General features: G+C 46.6%; 1 protein-coding gene across 1 annotated transcript in view; it reads left to right on the plus strand.

Annotated features, from left to right (window-relative positions):
• Positions 1 to 20,677, plus strand: part of setd7 (SET domain containing 7, histone lysine methyltransferase) — a 49,330-nt gene that overhangs the window by 18,115 nt on the left and 10,538 nt on the right. The window contains exon 5 of the mRNA XM_038792477.1: positions 16,652 to 16,733. Within this exon, the coding sequence (XP_038648405.1) occupies positions 16,652 to 16,733 (82 nt within the window). The remainder of the gene's footprint in view (positions 1 to 16,651; positions 16,734 to 20,677) is intronic.

Raw genomic sequence — 20,677 nt, forward strand, 5'->3', positions numbered from 1 at the left:
AGTGGTGGTGGGTGTAGGGCAGGGTGGTGTGTGGCTTGCTGAGGCGGGGTTGGCAGTGGGAAGAATGATGGTGATTTGTCCCTCATTGCTAACGATAATAGCCTGTGATTTTCTCCCCTCCAATTAACACATGGGAATCAGGAAGGTAAGGAGGAACTATTGAAAGAAATTAAGTATTCTACACATACTTAAACAAAAGAAAGGCGATAGGGCCGCTGACAAACTCATGACAGTGAAATGCAGAAATACTAACAAGAAATGCAGGATAAACTCAACAGGTTTGGCAGCATCTTTGGAGAGAAAGAGTTAACTCTTTTCGGATCTAAATGACTCTTCTACAGATTCTACAAGGTTTATTTCTGTATTTACCAGGGAAACAGACACGAGGACGTTACATTAGAAGATAAAAAAGGATGTTAAGATATTTAAGATGAAAAGGGAGGAAATAATTGATTAATTAATTGAACTTTGAGGATCAAACTTCTGAATCAAATGGATTGTGGATTGTAGCTGCGCATATTTAGGAGAGAAATAGCCGAGGCACTATTACAAGCAAAAGAAAAATCATTTGGAAAGGGAACAGTATCAGAGGACTGGTGGACAGCTGAAGTGATTCCTGTATCCACCAGTCCTGGGAAATTTAGACCCATTAGCTGATCATCAATGGTAAGAAAGATAATGGAATCTTTAATCAGGTATGTAATGGAAAAACATCTAGAAACTGAAAATATAAGAGTAGTCGGTACAGATTCCAAAAGGGGACGGTCATGCTTGACCTATCTTTCTTTCAAATGTTTTGAAAAATTTGAAATAACGGGGTAGATGGAGGTAATGCACTGTCTGGAAGTGTGGTGGAGGCAGGTTCAATCGAGGAATTCAAGAGGGCATCAGATGATTATTTGAATAGAAACAATATGCCGGGGAATGGCACAAAGTCTTAGTGCTCATTTGGAGAGCTGGTGCAGACACGATGGGCCAAATGGCCACCTCCTGTGCCGCAACAATTCTGCGGGGTAATATATTTGGATTTTGAAACAGTCTTTGACAGAGCATTGCACAGTAAACTCTGATGAAAGTCAGAGAATGTTGAGTCAGAGGAAGGGTAGCAGAATGGTAGCAAGCTGTGTACTAAACAGAAAACCAACAGTAAATGATCAGACCGTTACTTGGGAACAATTGATAAGATTTATGTTGTACAAGGATTGATGTTGGGGCCAGTGCTGCTCATCATTTACACAAACAATTTGGAGTCTGGGATCGGAAGTAAAATTTCACCAAATGGATGACACCAAATTAGTGGATATGGTTTATGCAGATGAGCACTGCAGCAAAATACTGGAAGATATTAATAAACATGGAAAAATGGACATTTCATAGGCAGATTTACTTCAATGAAGATAAATGTGTAGGGTCACATTTGTTGTGAAGAATAAGGAGACCACATTATCATTGGACAGGGACAACGTGAGATCTGAAATCTAAAAGTAGTGAGGCAGAATATAAGGCAATTTAAAACAACAAACCTACACTCTGGTTACTTTTTTTTTAAATAAACAATTTTATTGAGGTAGTTTTTGGCTTTATAAACAGTTACAGACATCATCAGAAAGGAAGCAAAAAAAGGCAAAAATGTGCAAACATCCACGTACTTTCAATACTTCCATCATACCGTATTGCACAAGCCCGCTCCCCTCCCACCCGTACTACCCGCCATATTTTCCCTCCTACTCTACTCTACCCCCCCCCCCCCTTCCCCCACCCCCCTGCTGACGCTCACTCTCCCGCAAAGAAGTCAATAAATGGTTGCCACCTCCGGGTGAACCCCTGCACAGATCCCCTCAAGGCGAACTTAATTTTTTCCATCCCCAGGAAACTTGACATGTCCGCAAGCCACCACTCAGTCTTCGGGGGCTTTGAGTCCCTCCACGCCAATAATATTCGTCGCCGGGCTATCAGGGAAGCAAAGGCCAGCACATCGGCCGCTTTCTCCCCCTGGACGCCCGGGTCTTCCGAAACCCCAAAAATTGCCACCCCTGGACTCATCACCACCCTTGTTTTTAGCACCTGGGACATGACCCCCGCAAATCCCTCCCAGTACCCCCTCAGCTCAGGGCATGCCCAAAACATGTGCACATGGTTCGCTGGTCCTCCCGCGCACCTAGCGCATTTGTCCTCTATCCCGAAAAATTTGCTCATCCGAGCCACCGTCATATGGGCCCGGTGAACGACCTTAAATTGGATCAGCCCGAGCCTTGCACATGTCGCAGTCGAGTTTACCCTACTCAGGGCCTCTGCCCACAGCCCATTCTCCATTTCCCCGCCTAGCTCCTCCTCCCATTTAAGTTTCAGTTCCTCTGTCTGGGACCCTTCCTCCCTCATGAGCACCTTATAAATACCCGAGACTCTACCCTCCCCTTCGTCCCTCCCAGAGACTATTCTGTCTAGGATCCCCATTGGCGGGGGGCGCGGGAAAGATGGGACCTGTCTACGAACAAAGTCCCGCAGCTGTAGGTATCTAAAATCATTTCCCCCTACCAACCCAAATTTCTCCTCCAAGCTCCTCAAACTCGCGAAGCTCCCTTCCAGGAACATATCACCCACCCTTCCCGCCCCTGCTCGCCGCCATACTCGGAACCCCCCATCCATACTGCCGGGGGCAAACCGATGGTTGTCGCAGATTGGCGCCCAGACAGACGCCCCCATCTCCCCCACATGCCTCCTCCACTGGCCCCATATCCGCAGGGTCGCCACCACTACCGGGCTGGTGGTGTACTTGGCCGGCGGCAGCGGTAGAGGAGCCGTGACCAGGGCTTCCAAACTGGAGCCCCTGCACGAAGCCGCCTCCACTCGCTCCCAAATAGACCCCGTACCCACCATCCACTTCCTTATCATAGCGATGTTGGCCGCCCAGTAATAATTGACCAGACTCGGCAACGCCAGCCCCCCCTCGCTGCGGTTCCTCTCCAACATTGTCTTCTTCACCCGCGGAGACTTTCCCGCCCAGACAAAGCTCATGATCAGCCCGTTAACTCTTTTGAAGAAGGACTGTGGGATAAAGATCGGGAGGCACTGAAAAATAAACAAAAATCGAGGGAGGATTGTCATCTTTACAGTCTGCACCCTCCCTGCCAGCGACAGCGGGAGTGCATCCCATCTCCAAAACTCTCCCTTCATTTGCTCCACCACCCTGGCCAAATTTAACTTATGCAGCCTGCCCCAGTCTCGTGCCACCTGGATTCCCAAATACCGGAAATTTTCCTCAACTAACCTAAACGGTAGCCCTCTCAATCTGTTCTCCTGGCCCCTTGCCTGTACCACAAACATTTCACTCTTGACCGTATTTAATTTGTATCCTGAGAACTGGCCGAACTCCCTCAGCATTCCCAGTATAGTTCCCATCCCGGCCACTGGGTCCGACACGTACAGGAGCAGGTCGTCTGCGTAAAGAGAAACCCTATGTTCAACCCCGCCCCTCACCATCCCCTTCCAATCCTCTGCGGCTCTCAGCGCAATCGCCAGCGGCTCTATGGCCAGCGCAAACAGCAGCGGGGAGAGCGGGCAGCCCTGCCTGGTCCCTCGGTACAACCTAAAGTACTCCGACACTTCTCTGTTGGTCCTGACGCTGGCCCTCGGGGCCTGATATAATAATTTGATCCAATCCACCAATCCCTCCCCGAACCCAAACCGTCCGAGCACCTCCCATAGATATTCCCACTCCACCCGGTCAAAGGCCTTCTCGGCGTCCATAGCCACCACTACCTCCACCTCTCTACCCGCCGGGGGCATCATTATCACATTGAGCAATCTCCTCAGATTGGCCGCCAGCTGCCTACCTTTCACGAACCCCGTTTGATCCTCCCCAATCACCTCCGGTACACAGTCCTCCATTCTACCCGCCAGTACCTTTGCCAGGAGCTTGGCATCTACATTAATCAGGGAGATTGGCCTGTAGGACCCGCACACCTCCGGGTCTTTACCCTGCTTTAATATCAGAGATATGGTGGCTTGTGACATCGTCGGCGGCAGGGTCCCTCTGTCCCTTGCCTCATTGAAAACCCTCGCCAAGACCGGGCCCACCAGCTCAGAGAACTTCCTATAAAACTCTACTGGGTATCCATCCGGCCCCGGGGACTTCCCCGACTGCATGGCCTTTAGGCCCCCCAATACCTCCTCTACTCTAATCGGGGCCCCCAGCTCTTCCACTCGCCCCCCCCCCCCCAACTGTTGGGAATGTTAACCCATCCAGAAACCTTTTCATCCCCTCCGGTTCTTCTGGCGGCTCCGAAGTATACAGCTTACGATAGAAGTCCCGGAATACCCTATTCAATTCTGCCGGATCCTCCACTTTGTGCCCCCCCTCGTCCCTCACTCTACCTATTTCCCTGGCCGCCTCCCTCCTCCTAAGTTGCTGCGCTAACAGTCTGCTAGCCTTTTCCCCATACTCGTACACCACTCCCCTCGCCTTCCTAAGCTGTTCCACGGCCCTGCTCGTGGATAGTGCCCCCAGTTCCGCCTGTAGCCTCTGCCTTTCCCTGAGTAAAACCTCCCCCGGGGACTCCGCGTGCTCTTCATCTATCCGGCCCATTTCCCTGACCAATCTATCCATCTCTGCCCGGTCTGCCTTGGCTCTATGGGCCCCAATTGAAATCAGCTCCCCCCGCACTACTGCCTTTAGCGCCTCCCACACGGTCGCCGCTGAGACCTCCCCAGTGTCATTCACCTGCAGGTAATTTTTTATACATTTCCGAAGCCTCTCGCAGATCCCCTCCTCCGACAGCAGTCCCACATCTAGCCTCCATTGCGGGCGTTGATAACTCGTTCCCCCGAACTGCAGGTCCACCCAATGCGGGGCATGGTCTGAAATGGTAATTGCTGAGTATTCCGTGTTCTTTACCTCCCCCCTACAGTCCCTGCTTAGCACAAAGAAATCTATCCTGGAATATACTTTGTGGACGTGCGAGTAGAACGAGTAGCCCCTTCCTGTTGGCTGTCCCTCCCTCCAGGGGTCCACTGCCCCCATTTGCTCCATAAACCCTTTCAGCTCCCTTGCCATTGCTGAGAGTCTACCCGTTCTGGGACACGACCGATCCAAAGTCGGGTCAAGGACCATGTTAAAGTCCCCTCCCATTATTAGCCTGCGAGAATCCAAGTCCGGGATCTTCCCCAGCACTCTTTTAATGAAGTCCACGTCATCCCAGTTCGGGGCATATATATTCACCAGCACCACTCTTCTCCCCTCCAGCCTGCCCCGTACCATCAGGTATCTGCCCCCCCTGTCTGCGGATATGCCCTCTGCCTCAAATTGCACACGCTTGTTGATCATGATTGCCACCCCTCTGGACTTCGAGTCCAAGTCCGAGTGGAAGACCTGGCTAATCCAGCCCTTCCTTAGCCTGGTCTGGTCTGACACTTTCAGATGTGTCTCCTGCAACATAATTACGTCCGCCCTCAGGGCCCGCAAGTGCGCGATACACTCGGGTTACTTTATAAACAAATAACTTGTCTGCTTCTCAGTTCTATGTTAACTATATACAGAATCTTGATTAGACCAGTACGGTGAACAACCTGCATATTCTAAAAAGGACATAGAGGTGCTAGGGGAAGTGCAAAAAAGATTTACTAGAATATCACTGGATTTAAAAGTTATACTCATCAGCAAGGGTTGAGCCGGGTCTCTTTTCTGTAGAAAAGAGAAGATTGAATGGTGATCAGATAGAGATACACTTAGAATCCCTACAGTGCAGAAGGAGGCCATTCAGGCCATCGAGTCTGCACTGACCCTCCGAAACAGCAGCCAAACCTAGGCCCACTCCCCCATCCTATCCCCGTTACCCCACCCGACCTTTGGATACTAAGGGATAATTTTACATGGCCAGTCCACCTAACCTGCACATGTTTGGGCTGTGGGGGGGGAAAACCAGAGCACCCGGAGGAAACCCACACAGACACAGGGAGAATGTGCAAACTCCACACAGACCCAAGGCCGGAATTGAACCAGGGTCCCTGGCACTGTGAGGCTGTGCTAACCACTGTGCCACCGTGCTGCACTTTATCTTCAAGGTTAAGGAAGGATTTGATAATCTTTATTAGTGTCACAAGTAGGCGTACATTAACACCGCAATGAGGTTACTGTGAAAAATCTCCTAATTGCCACATTCCAGCGCATGCTCTGGTACACTGAGGGAGAATTCAGAATGTCCAATTCGCCTAACCACTTCTTTCGGGACTTGTGGGAGGAAACTGGAGCACCCGGAGGAAACCCACGCAGACACTGGGAGAACGTGCAGACTCCACACAGACAGTGACCCAAGCGGGAATCGAACCTGGCACCTTGGCACTGGGAAGCAGCAGTGCTAACTACCAAGCTACCGTGCTATCGGGTTGGTGTATTTCCACTTGCAGGCGAGACGAGAATTAGAATCCAAAGTTGGTCACGAATAAATCAAAAAGGAAATTAAGAAACTTATTTACCAGAGTGGTTAGAATGTGGCATTTGCTATCACGGGAATAGATGAGGTGAATAGCATAGATGCCATCAAGGAAAACAAGATAAGCATATGAAGGAGAAAGGTATTGAAGGATATGTTGATGGAATTGGGTGAAAGGGGAGTGAGCGGAGGTCCGTGTGAGCATCAACACATGCAAGAAACTGTTTAGCTAAAAGCCTGTTTCTGTGCTGCAAATGTGTTGTAATATATTGTAAGTTGTGGGCTCTTGTAAGACTATGGAAAAAACAACATTCAACATATGGGCTAATTTTTCCTTGATTAATCGACTTATTCCCTACTGATACAGATGTCTCTCTTTTCAAGACTACTTGCTGACTAAGTCTTGGAATGTGCTCAAATTCCAGGCCCTAAGTATTTTGCATTCCTTATTGATTCAACCTCTGATGCAGGATTCCAATTGTAACTGAACACTCTGTTAGTGGAATGGACACTGTTTAGGACACCTGTTTCGGATCTCTTCCTTGTGCTGTGGAAAGGAGCAATGTGACTCTATATGATTGTCCAGTCATGTGGGATTGCCAAGCTCTGTTCCTGCTTGTATCCACAGGGGAATTATCCTATCCCTGAGCCACCTATGTGCACTTTTTGGCTTTTCGGCACAGTTCCTGGTGAATCCACACTTGTTTTGCCTTGAGCCCAACATCCAAGACATTGGTTGACTCGTTGCCACTTGAGTACATCCTACCAAGAGGTTTCCTTCACCAGTTTAACCTGCGTGCTAATGTAGTTGTCCAGGTTGTGGCAATCATGAAATCATGAGCAACATCACTGCATCAAGTGTCTCTTGGAAGTCCATGTACCCCACCACATCAACAGCATTACCCTCATTGAAACTTTGTTAACTCTTTTTTTAAAAAAAACACCAGAAAGTTAGTTAAAGTAACTCTTAGCAGCCATTGATGAGACCAAAAAAAGAGCCCATCATAGGGGAAAAGGTTGACTTTAGGTTTAAGAGCATGAGAAACAGAAGCAGGAGTCGGTAAGAAAGCCTCTTGAGCCTGCTCTGCTTTTAAAGAAAAACAATATCAACCGAATTGTTATGGTGCAGAAGGAGACCACTTGGCCCATTGTGTCTACACCAGCTCTCCAAAATGAGAATTGTGACTGTACCACTCCCCTGCCTTTTCCCCATATCAATTTGAATACCTTAATGGAACTGGCCTCCATCACTCTTCCACGCAGTGCATTCCAAACCTGAACCACTCTGTGTGAAAAGGATTTTTTTTCTCACATCACATTTGCTTCTTTTGCAAACCACTTTAAATCTGTGCCCACTTGTTCTCAATCGTTTTACAGATGGGAACTATTTCTCCATATCTAATCTCTCCAGCTGCCTCAAGATTTTAAACACCTTAGCCTTCTCCACTCCAAGGAGAACAGTCCCAACTTCTCCAATCTATCCTCATACCTGAAGTTTCTCATCCCTGGAACCAATCTTGTAAACTTCTTCGGTACTCCAGTGCACTCACATCGCTTAAAGTTTGGCACCCAAAACTGTACATAACACAACAGCTGAGATCTAACTAATATCCTTTACAAGTTCAGCACAACCTCCTTGCTCTTGTACTCTTTGCCTTATTACTAAAGCCTAGCATATTCTATGTTTTATTAACTTCTCTCTACCTGTCCTGTCCTACCACCTTTAATGCCTTGTGCACATATACGCCAAGTCCCTCTGATCCTGCACCCCTTATTTAATATCGTCTCTCTCCAAAATGAATCACCTCTGACTTCTTTGCATTGAACTTCATTTACGACTTATCTGCCCACTCCACCAACCTGTCTATGTCCTTCTGAAGCTCTACATTTTCCCCCCTTACAAAACCTGGAAACATTGTTAACGGTATAATCTGCCAAACTTTGAGATTGTCCCCTGCACACCAAGGTGTTCATCATTAATACATGTCAGGAAAAGCAGGGGTCCCACTACCAGCCTTTGGAGAACTCCATTACGAACCTTCCTCTAGCCTGACCAATATTTTGTTTCCTATTACTTAGCCAATTGTGTAATCATATTCCTACTATCTCTTTTATTCATGAGCTACAATTGTTCTCGCAAGTCATGTACATCACTGCACCAAACACCTCTCCGATGTCCATGTATCCCACATCAACAGCATTACCCTCATTGAAACTTTCTGTTAACTCTTTTTTTTATTTTTAACTCCAGACACTATAGAGAGTCGGGAACACAGCCCAGTCCATCACGCGAGCCCACCTCCCACCCATTGACTCTGTTACACGTCTTGCTGCCTTAGGAGAGCGGGCAGCATAATCAAAAAACCCTCGCACCCAGGCTATTCTCTCCTCCAACCAAGGAATGGTCCCTGCGAAATGCTGACCGGGGGGGGGGGGGGGGGGGGGGGGAGAGAAGATGTGTTTGGTAATGGCTTCCAGCCCCCCACCCACGGTATAAATCTTGACCCTATTTCCAGTTCTCGGCAGCTTTGACAAAGAGTCATCCAGACTCAGAAAGCTTTAGCTCCCTTCTCTCTCCACAGATGCTATCAGACCTGCTGAGATTGTCCAGTATTTTCAGTTTTTGAACTTGAGAAGGATGTTTTTTTTTAAAAAAAAAACATATTGGGTCCTAGCTTTATAATTACAGCCATAGAGTACAAAAGCAAGGAAGTTATGCTAAATCATTATAAAACACTGGTTAGATGTCTGTTTGGAGTATTATGTTCCTTTCTGGCTACCACATTTTGGGAAATATTTCGGCTTTGTAGAGGGTGAAGGTGAGATTTAATTGCATGGTACCATGCATTGGAGGTTGGTTTAGCTCAGTGCAGAAAAAGGCAGGCAGCGTGGGTTCAATTGCTGTACCGGCTGAGGTTATTCATGAAGGCCCGGCTTCTCAACCTTGCCTGAGGTGTGGTGTCCCTCAGGTTAAACCACCGCCAGTCAGCTCTCCCCCTCAAAATGGGAAAGCAGCCTATGGTCATCTGGGACAATGGGGACTTTACCTTACCTTAACAGGCATAAAGGACTTGGGTTATCTGGAGAGACTAGAGAAGTTGAGCTGTTCTCCGTAAGAGAAATGCAAAGCAGTGATATTGAATAAATATACAGTACAGAAGAGGCCCTGTGGCCCATGAAACCTGCACCGACAAAAAGCTACTCTAGATCTACACTAATCCCACTTCCCTGCACTTGGTCCATAGCCTTGAATGTTATAACTAATGTTACGGTCAGGAAAATAATTTACAAAATCAAGGAGAAAAAATAAGGGGTTAATTGGATATCTCATTCAAAATGCAACTACAAGCATGATGGTCTGAATGGCTTCCTTTGCTGCATCATTCTCTGATCAGAAGGCAACATTTACTAGGAGGTCAGGAATAACAGAGTACTTGGATAGCCTGACTGTTTTTGCTTAATCTTGATATTTCCGATAGCAGGATTGTAGGGAGTTTTTTTTGTTTGCACAAGCAAGGGGATGAGGTCCTGAAAGCCAAACATGGGGAGCTAGGAAATACATTTTTAAAAGTAGGACCTCAAAAGGTAGCAATCACAGGACTACACGCAATGCCCTGTGCTGGTGAGAGCAGCGAATAGACCGGATAAATGCGGGGCTGGAAAGATGGAGAATGAGAGAGGAATTTGGATTTGTGAGGCATTGGGACAGATTCTGGGCAAGATGGGACCTATACAAGCTGGACCGATTGCACCCCTTCCCCCAGCAGGACCGGAACCAGTATCCTTGCAGGGGGTATTTGCGGCTGCTGGTTTAAACGAGAGTGGTGGGGGGATGGGAACACGAGAGGGAAACAAAGATAGAAATGAAAGACTGAAAAGTATAAAGCAAAAGTGGAAGTCAGGAGGAAACTAGGGCTAGCAACAAATAGTTTTTTTTTGTACCATAGACCGAAGAGTAAAAACTGTTAAAAAGACAAGTATAAAGTCACGGTATCTAAATGATACTCAATAAGTTGGATGAATTAACAACACTAATTGGTATACACGGGTACGGTATGATTGCGATTACAGAGGCGTGGCTGCAGGGTGACCAAGGCTGGGTACTTACTATCCAAGGGTATTCGATATTTAGGAAGGACAGACAAAAAGGGAAAGGAGGTGGGGTGACTTTGTTGGTTGTGCAGTAGTGAGAGAGAAGATTTGTTCAAAATCTAGATGTAAAATCAATCTGGGGGGAACTAAGAAGCAACAAGGGGCAGAAAATCTTAAACAGGAAATTTGAGATACATGTAACCATGGTGCTGCAGTAATCCTGGGTGACTTTAATCCAGATTTAGATTGAGCAAATCAAATTAGCAACAATACTATGGCAGATGAAGTCCTGAAGCGTACAAGATTTTTTATTTTAGACCTATGTTGAGGAACCGACTAGGGAACACGCTATCCTAGATTTGGTATTATGCGATACGAAAAGGAGTTAATTAATAATCTTGTTCTGTGGGATCCTTCAGGGAACAGTGATCATAATATGATAGAGTTCTTCAGTAGGGTGGCAAGTGAAGAAGTCTGAGCTGAAATTAGGGTTCTAAATCTAAACAAAGGTAACTACAAAGATATGAGGCGTGATTTGCTTAAGATAGATTGGGAAACTTCATTAAAAGGCATGATGGAGGATAAGCAATGACTAATATTTAAGGAACAAATCTATGCATTGCAACAGTTACATATTCCTTTCTGACGCAAAAACACAAGAGAAGCAACCCAACCATGGTTTGCAAAAGAATTTGAGGATAGAATTAGATGCAAAGAGAGGGCACGTTCTCACCAAAAAAAAGGTCCGTTGTGGACGGCGGGAACGGCTCTGCTATCTAACGGCACTCTTTTTTTTTTTTCCGGGCCTCAGCGGAGAATTCCCCACTGAGGGTGCACTCGGCCACATCCCCTGCACTGAGGAGCTCAGCTTGGCAGTGCAGGAAGACATCTGGGGCCACAATCTCTCTACACCCCCCCCCCCCCAGCTCCCCAACCCACCTGTTGGGGGGGGGGGGGAGTCATTGAACCCACCTGCACCCCATATCATATGGTCAGGGCACCCCCAGGCCAGATCCCCAGTGCTGGCAAATTGCTGTCCAGGCACCCTGGCAGCCCCTTAGTACCAGCTGGATACCCTGGCAGTGCCCAGCTGGCACTTGGGTGGCATTAGCAGTTCCAAGGTGCCACCCTGCCCAGATACCAACCACCTGGGGCCTCTGAATGCCTAAGAGATCCGAGATCCCCCCCCCCCCCCCCCCAAAGTGCCGTTTCACCTGGTCCGGTTTGTAGGGGCCAGTGCTAATTGGCACCCGGCTGGGGTTTCTTTGGTGAGGCCGGTAGATCCCAGGAGCTGATTAGATCTGGCATTGGCAGAGTTGAGTGTACTTAACACTGCAAGTTTGGGTCCCGCCCATTGTGGGAGGGATCCAAATCAGGAGATCTCATGAGGTGTAACAGCCATTGGGAATCCCGGGCGAGACCCATTGTGGGATCTACCAGCCTCATTCAGATTCTGGCCCGGCAGGTAAATCGTACCAAGAATCTCATACAGTTGCTAGAAAAAGCAGCAAGCCTGAGGATTGGGAGCAGTTCAATATTCAGCAAAGGAGGAAATAAATAAGAGGGAATAAATAGAGGATGAGAGTAAATTTGCAAGTATCCAGAGAATCCCTACAGTGTAGAAGGAGGCCATTTGACCCTTCGAAAGAACACCATACCTAGGCCCACTTCCCCACCCTATCCTTTGATGATAGCCAATCCACCTAACCTGCACATCTTTGTGACTGTGGAAGGAAACTGGAGCACCCAGAAGAAACCCACGCAGACAGTGCAAACTCTATGCCGGAATTGAACCCGGATCCCTGGCGCAGTGCTAACCACCGTGCCGTAACATAGAAACAGACTGTATAAGCTTTGCCAGTATAGAAAAAGATTAGTGAAGATAAATGTAGGTCCCTTACAGTCCAAAACAAGAGAATTTATAATCAATAACGAGGAAATGGAAGAGCAATTAAACAAATACTTTTAGTTCTGTCCTCACAGAGGAAGATGCAAAAAGATTTCCGGAAATGCTAATATCTGGCGATAAGTAGCAATTGAAGGAAACTGGTATTTGAGAAAAATATTGTTGGGAGAAATTAATGGGACAAACATCCCAGGGTAATAAAGGAGGTGACAATGGAAATAACGGATGCGTTAGTTGGCAACTTCCAAAATTCTGTGGATTCTGGAACTGTTCCGGCAGATTGTAGAGTGGCAAATGTAACCCCACTTTTTTTTTTTTAAAAAGAGGGTGCGAGAAAATGGAATTACAGGTTATTTCACCTAATATCAGTCACAGGCAAAATGCTAGAATCCCATTATGATTGATGTGATAACAGGACATTTAGAAAATATCAACTAGATTAGGCAAAGTCAACGTGGATTTATGAAAGGGAAATCATGTTTGACAACCCTCCTGGAGTTTTTTGAGGAATTAATTAGTGCAATAGATGAGTGAACCAGTGGATGTCGTGTATTTGGATTTTCAAAAAGCTTTTGATAATATCCCACCTAATGAGGTTAGTGTACTTAAAGCGCATTGGATGGGGGATATACGATGGAATGAATTGAGAATTGGTTAGCAGACTGGAAACAAAAGAATAGGAATAAATGAGTATTTTTCAAAGTTGCAGGTGGTGACTAGTGGAGTGCTGCATGGATCAGTGCTTGGGCCCCAGCTATTCACACTATACATTGCTATGGGCCAGGGTTTAGAAAATCCCAAAGTTTATCATGGAGTTCACCTGACCCACAACTTTTAATAGATTGTGGTATGGGGAGCACACGGCCCACTCTAAAGTAGTGGTACAGCAGAAATGGGAAAGTATTTTTTAAAAGCAAAACCATGTTCATTCTATGAACTAAGTTAACCTTTTTAAAACATTCAGTGACCATCTTGGCCATCATCAATTCAAATACAACCCCCAAAGAATACAACACTAAGTAATCCTTAATAACTTCCCAAACAACATCCAGAAGACAAAAGAAACACCTTTTAACAGAAGCACATTAGGTTTACATTCACTACTGAGAACATTTATAATTCTGAATTCACCAAATGATCAAGAGATAGTCTTTTCATGGCAGAGAGATCAACAGTGCACCTGCTCTGTCTGGCTTCAGCTCCAACACTGAAAATGAAACTAAAACACACCCTGCAGTAAACAGCCTAAACCGAAAGTAAAAAGCTGACAGACTCTGTCAGCTGTCCACACTCTGACATCACTGATAAACACCCATTTCTTAAAGGTACATTTCTTAAACACCCATTTCTTAAAGGTACTCTCACATGACAAAATTAATAATTTGGATGAGGGAAGCAAAAGTAATAATTCTAAGCTTGCTGATGACATAAAACTTGGTGGGAATGGGAGTGGTGAGGAGGATGTTAAGAGAGTGATTTAGGCGAGTTGAGTGAGTGGGGATGCAGTATAATGTGGATAAATGTGAAGTTATCTACGTCAGATAGAGAAACAGAATGGCAGAGTATTATTTAAATGGTGATAGATAGGAAATATGAAAATGAAATGAAAATCGCTTATTGTCACAAGTAGGCTTCAAATGAAGTTACTATGAAAAGCCCGTAGTCGCCACATTCCGGCACCTGTTCGGGGAGGCTGTTACGGAAATTGAACCTTGCTGCTGGCCTGCCTTGGTCTGCTTTAAAAGCCAGCTCTTTAGCCCTGTGCTAAACCAGCCCCTATCCAAAGGTATCTGGGTGTCCCGGTACACCATCACTGAAAGCAAGCATGTCGATAATCTTTATTGTCACAAGTAGGCTTACTTTAACACTGCAATGAAGTTACTGTGAAAAGCCCCTAGTCGCCACATTCCGGCGCCTGTATGGGTACACGGAGGGAGAATTCACAATGTCCAAATTACCTTTCGGGACTAGTGGGAGGAAACAGGAGCACCTGGAGGAAACCCACACATACACTGGGAGAATGTGCAGACTCCACAGAGACAGTGACCCAAGCCGGGAATCGAACCTTGGACCCTGGCGCTGTGAAGCAACCGTGCTAACCAGCAAGCAGTCAGGAAAGCAAATGGTATGTTGGCCTTCAATGCAAGAAGACTTGAGTACAGGAGCAAAGATATCTTATTGCAGCTGTACAGCAGGGCTAGGTTATTGTGTGCAGTTTTGGTCTCCTTATCGAAGGAAGATATACTTGCCACAGAGGGAGTGCAGCGAAGGTTCTCCAGACTGTTTCCTGGGATGACTGGATTATTGTACGAGGAGAGGTTGGGTTGACTGGGCCTTTGTTCACTGGAATTTAGAAGAATGAGAAGGGGTCTAATTGAAAGGTATAACATTGACAGGCTGGACAGACTGGATGCAGGGATGTTGTTTCCTCTGGCTGGGGCGTGTCTAGAACAAGGTCCACAGTCTCAGACTATGGGTGTTAGGCCATTTGGGAAGGAGATGAGGAAAAACCTGGTCACTAGAGGGCAGTGGACCTGTGAAATTCTCCACCACAGAAGGCTGTGGAGGCCAAATCAAAGAAGGAAATATATAGATTTCTAGACTCTAAAGCTGCCAAGGGGTATGGGAAGAGCGCTGAAGTATGGTGCTGAGATAGAGGATCAATAATGATCATGTTGAATGGCGGAGCATGCTTGAAAGATCAAATGGCCTATTCCTCTATTGTCTGTTTCTGAGCTACAGTGATGCATGGAATCATATAATCACTAGGAGGCCATTCAGCCCATCGAGTCTGTACTGGCCCTCTGAAAGGATACCCTACCTAGGGCAGGCCCCCAATCTATCCCCTTAACCCGATAACCCCACCTAACCTAACCTTTTGTACACTCTGGGGTAATTGATCATGGTCAATCCACCTAACCTGCACATCTTTGGAATCCTTGAAATCTCTATCTTTCTTTTCCGAACAATTTTTTAATATAAATTGAGTACCCAATTAATTTTTTCCAATTAAGGGACAATTTAGTGTGACCAACTCTGCACATCTTTGAGTTGCCGGGGGCGAAACCCACCAAACACCTAGGGAATGTGCAAACTCCACATGGACAGTGACACAGCCGGGATCGAACCTGGGACCTCGGCGCCGTGAGGCAGCAGTGCTAACCACTGTGCCATCATGCTGCCCTGAACAATTTTAAAACTACATTTTACTTGGAAAGTTTATCTCCCACAGAATCATTTTGATTATAATCCTTCAGCATTTAGGTTTTGAATATCATCTGAAGCTTTCAATGGAACAGATCTGTGTTGCAATTTCTATGTTAACATGTTCAGAATAACAGTGGTAAGCTGCTAAATATAGAACTCGCCCAATATGGGAAGATTACTTACAATGAAAGCTGCGTGGTAGGTAGCCCTTCAATCTATTTTCATTTCCATGTAGAGTTTGCTGCATAGTTTTGCAGCTGGAAGCAAAATGTATAAAATCTCCTAAATTGGAGAAGCTTCAATAACTACAAAACCATACAATTATATAAACTTAGTAAAATGACACCTGTGCTTCACAAGGACATTAGCAAACTGTGACCCTGAGCCACCCAAACGCTTGATCTTTCTACGCTGCAGGTCTTGAGTGTTTTGAAGGAAGGTAGATAGATGTAGAGGAGGAATCCTGAGGCTCAGACAGCTGAGGGGTTAGCTACAAACGGTGGAGCAGTTGAAATAGTGGAATGCAGACATCTAAGAATCAGCACGGAAAGAGACCTTTCGGCCCATTATGTCTGCACCAGCTGTGTTGTTGTGTTTGCACCGGCTGTCAAGCATCTATCTATTCTAATCCCATTTCCCACCACTTGGCGGAGAGTACTAGAGGAGGTTAAAGAGCTGGGGAGGGCTTTGAAAACCAGGATGAGAGAAGTTTGCTGAACTGGGGTCCAATTAGGGTTGACGAGGAAAAGGGTTATGGGTGAACAAGACTTGCTATGAATTAGGAAATGGACAGCAGAGTTTTAAATGAGATTTAAGTTCGTAGACAGTGACAATTGGGAGGTCGACCATGAGAATATTGGAACTGACGATTCTGGAGGTAGGTAAGAAAGGAGTGGCATTTAATAAAGATGTCCATTAAACCTGATTATTTTAAAAGACATGTATGGATAATTTAAGACATGTTGCCTGCAAATCTGATCAACTGTTGACATTCAATATCCTTCTTTCTCTACGACAGGTCCAGTTTACACCTTCGACAAGTCCACCTCTTTTTGCATTTCTACAAATTGTCTCCTTCCTGACCCTTATGAAAATGAGAGGTTATTAAAATTTCTTCTCTTCATAAACCAGCTTTTATTTTTAAATGTTGAAATTATTTATAGTTGGCGGGGGGGGGGGGGGAGGAATTGTCTTCTACTGAGTGACATTGCTGACAGTATGAAATAACTCCTCGGATTGTGAAAATAAGAAGTATAATGTTTAATCATAAGATTAAAACCTGCAAGAGAAAGAAAGTGCTTTAGCCCCGTTTGAGCTTAAAATGGAGCATGCATCCCAACTGGGGCATGCAAGGTTGGCCTGAAATTGGGCCTGATAAACTTTGGTGTAAGCCACTGGTAACTTGCATCATCACAGACAGCTCAATCAGTGTCTGGCTACTGGTCTCTCTAGCAGCGGTCCAAAGCTAAGCCCTGGGGGAACAGAACAAAATGGGCTAATACCAGACTGGTTGAGTCTGCTGAAACTACTATGGAGCATTCTTGCTCCTCCTAGCTCCACATCAACTTAAAACAAAACTTGCCTTTTTGTTGCTAGCCTCTTAATAGAACATGTCCAGCTTTAAGACTTCAATTATAAGAGAGTTGGCAGAGGCATTCAAATGTATATTTATTGGCAATGAGACTTAGAATTTAGAAGACCACTTGGATTGAAGATTAATAGAAGCTGAGGAACAATGAGAATGATTAGATGATGCCAAATTATTGTAGTAACCATGAGAATGATTAACTGCTGGTGACCATGTTGTTTTAAACAGTGCATCACTGGCTGGGTCAGTATTTATTGCTCATCCGCAAATGCCCTCCTTTTCAGAGGGCATTTCATAGAATCATAGAATTTACAGTGCAGAAGGAGGCCTTTCGGCCATTGAGTCTGTACTGGCCCTTGGAAAGAGCACCCTTCTTGAGCCCACACCTATCCCCATAACCCAGTAATCCCACCGTACATTTTTGGACACTACGGGGCAATTTAGCATGGCCAATCCACCTAACCACATCTTTGGATTGTAATAATAATAATTGCTTATTGTCACAAGTAGACTTCAATGAAGTTACTGTGAAAAGCCCCAGTCGCCACATTCCGGCGCCTGTTCGGGGAGGCCGGTACGGGAATTGAACCCGCGCTGCTGGCCTGTTCTGTATTACAAGCCAGCTGTTTAGCCCACTGTGCTAAACCAAGGAGGAAACCATAGCACCCGGAGGAAACACATGCGCAAACGGGAGAAAGTGCAAACTCCACACAGTCACCCGAGGCCGGAATTGAACCCGGGTTCCTGGAGCTGTGAGGCAGCAGTGCTAGCCACTGTGCCACCGTGTCACCCCTACCACGTTTCTGAGGAAAGGGGAAGACGTTAAATCTTTATTCACACTACCTGCATTCATGAGGAACAAATTAATACTATTGTGGGCCCCATATGTATGTGAAAGCATCTATAATAATTTAAACAATTTGACTTATTAAATTATATTTAATTAGTATCTCGAAGCCGTTGGCTTCTATACTGAATAGTTTGCGTTTACACATCACAATTCACATCTAGGGATAGGATATCCACAGATGATTGCACAACACTGAGTACCGTTCACAACTCCTCAGATATTGAAGCCATCTGTGCCTTATGCAGCAAAGACCAGGAGACATTTGGGCTTGGGCTGATCACATTGCCTGGCACTGGTGTAGCACCACTGTCTCAACAAAAATCTAGCTATTCCCTTTGACATTCAATGGCATAACCATCACTGAATTCTGCGACACGTAACTCCCCACAGTCAGTCCACCAGCTGCGAGTCACAATTTAGAAATGTGATGGAATCTCTCCACTTGCTTGGATAAGTGCAACCGTAATGACACTCCAGAAGCTCAGCATCATCCAGGACGAAGCAGTCCGCTTGATCCAACATCCCGTAAATATTCTCTCCCACAAGGTACAGTGGCACCAGTGTGTGTTATATATTAAAGATGCTTACAGCAACTTGCCACGCCTCCTTCGAATTTGTGACCTCTACCACCTTGAAGGACAAGGACAGCAGAGGCATGGAAACACCGCCCACTGCATCCTCCAAGCCACACATCATCCTGACTTGGAACCAAATAATTTCTTCACTTGCTGGACCAAAGTCCTGGCCCCACTCCCTAACAGCACTGTCGGTGTACCTTCACCAGATGGACTGCAGCCGCTCAGCCAGGCAGCAGCTCACCACCACCACCGTCTCAAAAGTATTTGGGGATGGGCAACAAACGCTGTCCTAGCCAGTGGCACCCACCTCTTGTGAAAGAACTTTAGGAGTGGTCAGGTGGCGGTCTCAGTAGAGTAACAGACTTCAAGTATGCGTGCATAAAAATAAATGAATCGGTCCAGATTAATGTACAAATTGCTAGTCTTGGATGAATTTCCACAGTTCAGTACCACACTAGGCAATTATGCATTTTATAGTATAATATTTCATTTTTGGGTGAGAGTTAGATGGGAGAAAGGTTTTGTAGTCTGGTCTGATACTGTATACCTAGGTCTAATCAGTCATAGAACAGCTTTACAACTGGCTTTGGCAAAGTCCTTGCTCCAGATCATCCTGCTTTATCTGTTTTTTTTTAATAAACAATTTTATTGAGGCATTTTGGCATCATAAACAGCAACAATACAGAACAGTGTGCAAAGAACAATCAACATAGTGCAAAAAAACCAGCTCCCATCTCACAAGGACCCGCCTAGTTAACCCCCTAAACTACGTTGCCCTAACTCCCCCCCCCCCCCCCCCCCCCCCCCCACTCCCTGCTGCCGATTAATTTTCCGCGAAGAAGTCGATAAATGGTTGCCACCTCCGGGAAAACCCTGACACTGACCCTCTCGGAGCAAACTTAATTTTCTCCAGACCAAGGAAGCTCCCCATGTCCGATAGCCAGGCCTCCTACTTCGGTGGCTTTGAGTCCCTCCATGCCAGCAGTATTCGTCACCGGGCTGAGGGAAGCAAAAGCCAGAACGTCGGCCTCTCTCTCCTCCTGGACTCCCGGGTCCTCCAAAACCTCAAAAATTGCCACCTCTGGACTCATCATCACCCTTGTTTTCAGTACCCGGGACATAATGTCCGCGAATCCCTGCCAGTACCCCCTGAGTTTTGGGCATGCCCAGAACATGTGGACATGGTTCGCTGGTCCTCCCGCACATCTGGCGCACCTGTCCTCCAGTCCAAAGAATTTATTCATCCGGGCCACTGTCATGTGGGCCCAGTGGACGACCTTGAATTGGATCAGGCTGAGCCTGGCGCATGTTGCGTCTGCGTTTACCCTACTCACCACCTCGGCCCATAAACCCCCCTCTATCTCACCTCTGAGCTCCTCTTCCCACTTAAGCTTCAGCTCCTGGGTCAGCGTCCCCTCTGCCCCCATAGGTTTTTTTGTATATATCTGAGACCCTCCCCTCCCCCACCCATCCACTGGACACTACCTTGTCCTGGATCCCCCTAAGTGGCAGGCGTGGGAAGGACGGAATCTGTCTGCGTAGAAAGTCCCGCACCTGCAAGTACCTGAAGTCATTCCCTCTTGTCAGACCAAATTTCTCCTCCAGCCTCCTCATGCTCGGGAAGCTCCCTTCTAAGAACAGATTCCCCCATCCTCTCAATCCCAGCCCTCCGCCATATTCGCAATCCACCGTCCATATTCCCCGAGGCAAACCAAACCGATGCTCTCACTTCCCCTCCTCCATTGGCCCCAGATCCGAAAAGTCGCCACCACTATCGGGCTTGTGGTGTACCGAGCCGGCGGGAGCGGCAGGGGCGCCGTAACCAGGGCTGCCAAACTGCTGCCCCTGCACGAAGCAGACTCCATCCGCCCCCAAACCGACTCCGCACCCACCATCCACTTCCTTATCATAGCTATGTTTGCCGCTCAGTAGTAATAACTAAAGTTTGGCAGCGCCAGCCCCCCTTCCCCATGGTTCCTCTCGAGCATCACCCTCTTCACCCGCAAGGACTTCCCCACCCACACAAAT

Source organism: Scyliorhinus canicula, chromosome 3 (genome assembly GCF_902713615.1).
Source record: "Scyliorhinus canicula chromosome 3, sScyCan1.1, whole genome shotgun sequence".
In the NCBI taxonomy this organism is placed as follows: domain Eukaryota; kingdom Metazoa; phylum Chordata; class Chondrichthyes; order Carcharhiniformes; family Scyliorhinidae; genus Scyliorhinus; species Scyliorhinus canicula.